The following is a 5,826-nucleotide window of genomic DNA, read 5'->3' as shown; positions in this document are numbered from 1 at the left end:
AAAGTGATAAATAAAAATGAAAATCTATTTTTAATATATATGCGAACTAAAAATGAAGTAAGAGAGTACAAATAAAGTACTAAAGCGTGCATGTTGCAATCCAATACGGACCTGCGGTGCAAATAAACTTTCCCAAATTAAACTAGTACTATTTCTAATTTGGCAGTAGTATATTTATTTATTGTTAAATGACGTGAAAGTAGATGCCTTCTGGAATTTTCCATGACCAATAAGGGATAAAGACTAACGCGTAAGGTAAGGTAAGGGTGCGTTGTGAGGGGGCTGGGGGGAGGTCGGGGTGGGTGGTTATCGTCAAGTGGGAGATGGCAAAGCAAATGAAAATGCAAATTGTGATTCCCAGTGGACCAATTGGAGGGACCAATTCTCAACCTCACCATCCACCTACATCTTACCGTCCATTTTCCTTTTGTTTGATTCTCATCCCTCAATAATATCATTCTTCTCTCTTCGATTCGCTAACTACACATTCAGCGAAGCAGGACTCCATCGCTGAAGCAAACCCTAGCTCACGCCTTGTTTCCCTGTTAGGCAAGTGTTTAATTTGATTTCCTTCTTATTTAGCGTGTGAGAAACAGATATGTGTTTCTTTTTTCGAATTTATGATCGGATCTTAAGAATTCGAGGAAAGGACTATAGTTTGTAAAGCATTTGAATTTTCACTTTCTTTTTGCTCCTATTCATTATAACAAGCTGCATCACAAGATAAGGATTAAAACTTAGCTCAAAAACTAGTATTTGTTACTTTTTGATCGGATTTTTTTTCTCCATTTGGTTGATAATCAGTGAATATTGTCATAATTAGTCCATTTTAGCTAAGAGCCTAACACTTCAGCACCTTAATTTCAGCTTTCGTAATCTAATATACTGGATTTTGAGATCAATGTTGACAACTTGAGCTGGCTAATATAGGATCAATAAGTTAAGCAAGCAGGGAAAACTCATTACTGTTATTAGTTTTGCTTGGTGTCTTACTTTAAGTGATGCTCATATTAAGTGCTATTTTGTTCTGTTAATCGAACGATGGGAATGTACAGGTAGCAAAAATGTCAACTCCATCAAGGAAGAGACTGATGAGGGATTTCAGGAGGTTACAACAGGATCCTCCTGCTGGTATTAGTGGTGCTCCTCAGGACAATAACATTATGCTTTGGAACGCTGTTATATTTGGGTCAGTCTTGTAAATAAAGTTCAATGAGATGTGTTTTCAGTTTAGTTCTGCTTATCCCTTGGTACATCGAGTTGGCATGGTTGTTTTCCAGATATAATTAAACTAATTTCTGTTTTTTAATTGTTTTTCTGGGTGTGAAATGCAGTCCTGATGATACTCCTTGGGATGGAGGTGAGTTGTACTTTCCTTGCATTTAAACACTGGCCTAAAAGAATGTCTGAACTTTGTAGTTTGAAATATGCTGTTAGCTTGCTCATAGTTTTGTCTAATTTTATGTGTGGTTGTCTATGCATAGTATGGTGTTTCGATTTTCTAAGTCTATATTTTTTCTGTCATCTAATTTGTCATTTATGAATTCTCATGCCCTCTGTCCACCCCACACACAATAATAAAAATAAGAATTTGAAGGAAAAGAGGAAGAGAAGAACAAGTGCAGTTGTAAGTTTTATTAAAATCAGTCAGCAATGGTTGTACCTCGTGCACTAGTTTTTTAAGATCATATTCTCAAGTGCTCTGATGGCAAGAATTTATTTCTTTGATCTCCCGATCCGAGCTTTCTTGTCATGCCATTTCTATGATTTTCCACCTTATTATCTGTCATCATTCTATTGCTTAATGCCAAAAGCAAGTTAGTGAGTGAGGAAGTGCTGCAACCTTTATCTTCTATGCTATGCTGCAATGGGTTCTCTGCATTTTGGTCAAACTCTGGTGTAGGTGATTTAGCTATTTGTGCAGCGCAGCTGGGCTGATCTACGTGGTTAGCTTTTAGAAATATGTATCTTGTCTTATTCTTGCCTAATCTTGTGACAAAGGATCTTATTTGCCTGTTGTTGAACCAAAAAATATCCTCTAGTGGGCGTTTCACGTGGTTACTTTTGTTTGGACTGACCAAGAAATGCATTACACATTTGAAGCAATTCAAATTTTGTGCTATCCCTTCTGGCGTGTTTGTTATTTGCTCCACAGAAGAAAAGACACATTCTAAACCTTTTCCTGAATGAATTATGTGTTGAAATCTTCTTTCCCTGACATGAATTTGCTACTTGATCTATCACAATACCATCTGATAACATCAGGTACGTTTAAATTGACGCTTCAATTCTCCGAGGATTATCCCAACAAGCCACCAACAGTGCGATTTGTTTCTCGCATGTTTCATCCAAATAGTAAGTTGGAGCTGAAGTTTTCATTTTCCATTCATTAGAGAATTGGTAAATGAATTCTAATATGGAATATGTTTTTCCTTTGTTTTCAGTTTATGCAGATGGAAGTATATGTTTGGATATACTGCAAAACCAGTGGAGTCCAATATATGACGTTGCAGCTATACTTACATCCATTCAGGTAACTATTATTAGATCTTATAACAATAGTTAAATTCTGATAATAGATGGTGTAAGCAGTTGCTACAGTTTTGAATTCTGGTAAGGTAGGCTTTTTCTTAAGATAGCTGCGTTACACAATTTTGAGCTACTTTTGCTATTTTCCGTGTGAATTTGTTAATTTTGAACGAGAAGGCAAGTCTTGAGGAATCATAAAAAGTGATTCCAAAGATTTCATTGTTTGCGGAGGTTTTTAGGACTCGGTGAGTCAAGCAATTCTCCATAAAATAAGTACAATTCAGACTGTCCAGAAAGGTTCTCTTTGACAGTCTAGACACTGGAAATAGGCTTGTAAAGCTGTCCAAAGAAAGGACTTTTTAGCCAAAGCCAAATTTCCGGCCTTTTATCTAGAGGATGTGCGTGGATGCTTTGTGCACCGGGCTGCCCTTTATTTTATATCTAGAGGATGTTTTCAAATTTATTTGTTAAATTTTAACAATTCTTTCATAGCATAGCACTCCGAAGAAACATTTTAAATACTTTCTTTGGTCAACACAACAAAGTTGACCTAACTGATCCTTTCGTAGCTATATTTCCCTCTATATGTTTGGTGATTCATTTTATTTGACGGAAAGTCTATTTGACCAAACAGTACATAAAATTTTCAAATAGCCCGCAAGTATAAGCATGACTTATTATTTGGATTAATTTCTTGAGAAAAGCTGGCTGATTAGTTACCTATCAACTAGCCCCGTTTGGACATACATTATTTCAACTTCAACTGGAAACATTATTTGCAAATCAGTATTTTTTTTTACAGTTCGGCAGTATCTCAACTTCAACTTTGAAATAGGGGATTTGGAGTTGAAAAACTTGTTTGAGGAGCATTTTCAAGTGAATAATGTTTTTTTTTTCCGAAGTGAAATTTATGTTTGAACATAACTTCAACATCCAAATACTCTTTTTCAACTTCAATTTCAAGTATTCCTTTTTCAACTTCAACTTCAAGTATTCCTTTTTCAACTTCAACCAAATAATATCCAAATGCTTACTTAGCTTTCTTCTTCGGAATTTATTGCTGTGAGTTTTGAGAACAAGTCTATTTGTTTAGTTCCTAGACAGGCATTTATTCTTGGTTGTTCTGATTGAGGAGTAAAGTAGGAGATCTCGTCATGGATGTTGTTTCTTGGATCAATTCTTTGAAAATTTCGACAGTAGTAGACATATTGAACCCTCTTTGCGTCCTCCAGTATCAATGAGCTATTGAGTGTACCAGTGTGCATTTAGGAAGAATTTATCTTCTTTTATCAAGAAATCTTATTTGAGGCATCTTGAGAGTGCCACGTGGTCGAAGCAGTGGTAGCTAGAAATAAAAACAGGATTTAGCCTCTAATCTCAACTTTTGCAAACTAATACTAGGAAACAGGATAGACCCATATCCTACAGAATCCAGGTTTAGGAATTGCCAGATACTTAGATGAAGAAAAGGGAAGGGTGTGGTGGAAATTGAATTTTAGTTGCTAAACTCCTAAGTGATCTTTCTTCTGATGATGGATGCTGTGACACATATCTAATGTCGCATATGCTTCACTTAGTAAGATGAGAAAATTATGAAATCGAGTGACTAGATAGTAGATAGATGTTGGGGGTTGAGGTTGGTTGAGTGGCTGGATTATGTACAGTTACTCCAGTATGTGTGAGAAAGTGATGTTATAGTAGAAGGGAACTTTGATTTTACATGTAACGAGCTTATGCCAACCCTCTATTTTTTTCTCTTGCCTGTATAAGTAATAATTTGTTAAGTAGCCCTAGGGCTAGTGGGATACTTCAAGTGGCAAAGGTTGAGGGAGTTGTGACTTAGGTGATATTTAAGCGGGGAAGGTTACAGGGGCGGACCCATGATCCCTGCATTCCAAACTCTGCGGTTGGTCCTTAGGGTTGGCCCCTGATGGATTTCGTGGTAAGATAAAACAAAAAGGTATAATTTGTTAAGTAGAGAGGAGGTGAAAATGATGTCCCTTAAGGTGGTGAGTTGGGAGAGGTATATGGTAGTTGCTCTCTCTACCACAGAGGGCACCTTACACCTTCAGAAGAGAACTTCAGATTTCTGGTTTGCATAAATGATTATAAGTTTTCTTGTTCTTGCAGTCATTGCTGTGTGATCCAAACCCTAATTCTCCTGCAAACTCGGAAGCTGCTCGGTTGTTCAGTGAGAATAAGCGGGATTACAACCGGAGAGTTAGAGAAGTTGTGGAGCAGAGCTGGACTGCTGACTGATACCATGGAAGAGAGATGATTGCAACCTCAATCATGAGCTTGAGGGCTCATCTATGTAATGTTTCCAGATACCTTATGTCCGAAATTTTAATTTTAGTGGAACACATTCATTCTGGTCCTAGTATAGTTGCTTGATTCTACTCCCTCAATTGTTGTTTGCTGCGTTGCATCGATAAGCTCATGTAAATTATGAACTCTGGTATTTGATTTGCTTAGAATGTGGTAGTTGCTTTTCCAACAAAGATGGTTTTCAGATACTTCCATTTCCCCTCAACTTTGGATTTACTTAAGCTATGCCGACCTGAATGTGTGATATATTCAAGCGAAGAATAAGCAATGGGCATTTCATGAGCTTTTGGATCAAAGGCTATATACGCTTCGTTTTAGTTATTTAATTAGCAGGTGGCTGTAACATCGCAACAATCTCTTTCTTACTGATCAGCTATTGACATCACCATTTAGGGTAAGTATAGCAATGAAACTATTATAGCTGGGTACATGGTTCTTAGTAGGTCTAATCTGAACGAAGTTGTACGGAAGGAGGACCCAGAAAAGTTCACCATCACTGTAAAATACGTTTGGCATGTTATTTATATATTCAACATAAGCGTCAAAATTTACTTTTTTCTTTTTTCAATTTTGTGCTCAGCCAAACACAAACGTAAAGTAAATGGAGGAAATAATATGGACAACTTCATTCTGTATGCAATTGATTAGCCCATTCATAACCAAAACGGAAAAGGGTCATATATGCTAGTGAACTATGCGAATTAGGACAGATATGTCCGTCGTTAATAGTTTGGCACAGATATGCCCAATCCGTCCAATACTTGTTCATTCATGCCCTTAGTTTAACGGAACCATTATTTTGTCTTTCTTAAATAGTTAATAATCGGATCCAACCAAAATTCGCTGGCTTGATACGTTAGGACCTGAACCACCCTTATTTCAAATATATGTTTTGATATATTATTTTTGTTTGATTGAGAAATTGTGTGATAATCATATTTATTTATTCGAGTAATTTGATAATCAGTT

At 36.6% G+C, this 5,826-nt stretch overlaps 1 protein-coding gene across 2 annotated transcripts; it reads left to right on the top strand.

Moving 5' to 3' along the window:
- Nucleotides 1-338: 338 nt before the first annotated feature.
- On the top strand, nucleotides 339-5,045 carry LOC107822697 (ubiquitin-conjugating enzyme E2 2). 2 transcript variants are annotated; one of them, XM_016649258.2, is made up of 6 exons: nucleotides 339-549; nucleotides 1,056-1,189; nucleotides 1,335-1,360; nucleotides 2,266-2,355; nucleotides 2,445-2,533; nucleotides 4,660-5,045. In XM_016649258.2, exons 2-6 carry the CDS (start codon nucleotides 1,065-1,067, stop codon nucleotides 4,786-4,788), a joined length of 459 nt encoding a protein of 152 aa, XP_016504744.1. In that variant the 5' UTR covers nucleotides 339-549; nucleotides 1,056-1,064; the 3' UTR covers nucleotides 4,789-5,045. The 2 variants fall into 2 exon arrangements, with proteins under 2 accessions (XP_016504744.1, XP_075112069.1); XM_075255968.1 differs by having other exon boundaries at nucleotides 368-553; nucleotides 1,060-1,189.
- Nucleotides 5,046-5,826: the final 781 nt, after the last annotated feature.

Source organism: Nicotiana tabacum, chromosome 6, assembly GCF_000715075.1.
Source record: "Nicotiana tabacum cultivar K326 chromosome 6, ASM71507v2, whole genome shotgun sequence".
Classification (NCBI taxonomy): domain Eukaryota; kingdom Viridiplantae; phylum Streptophyta; class Magnoliopsida; order Solanales; family Solanaceae; genus Nicotiana; species Nicotiana tabacum.
The sequence above is the reverse complement of the archived record's forward strand: the minus strand, read 5'-3'. Positions and strand labels throughout refer to the sequence as shown.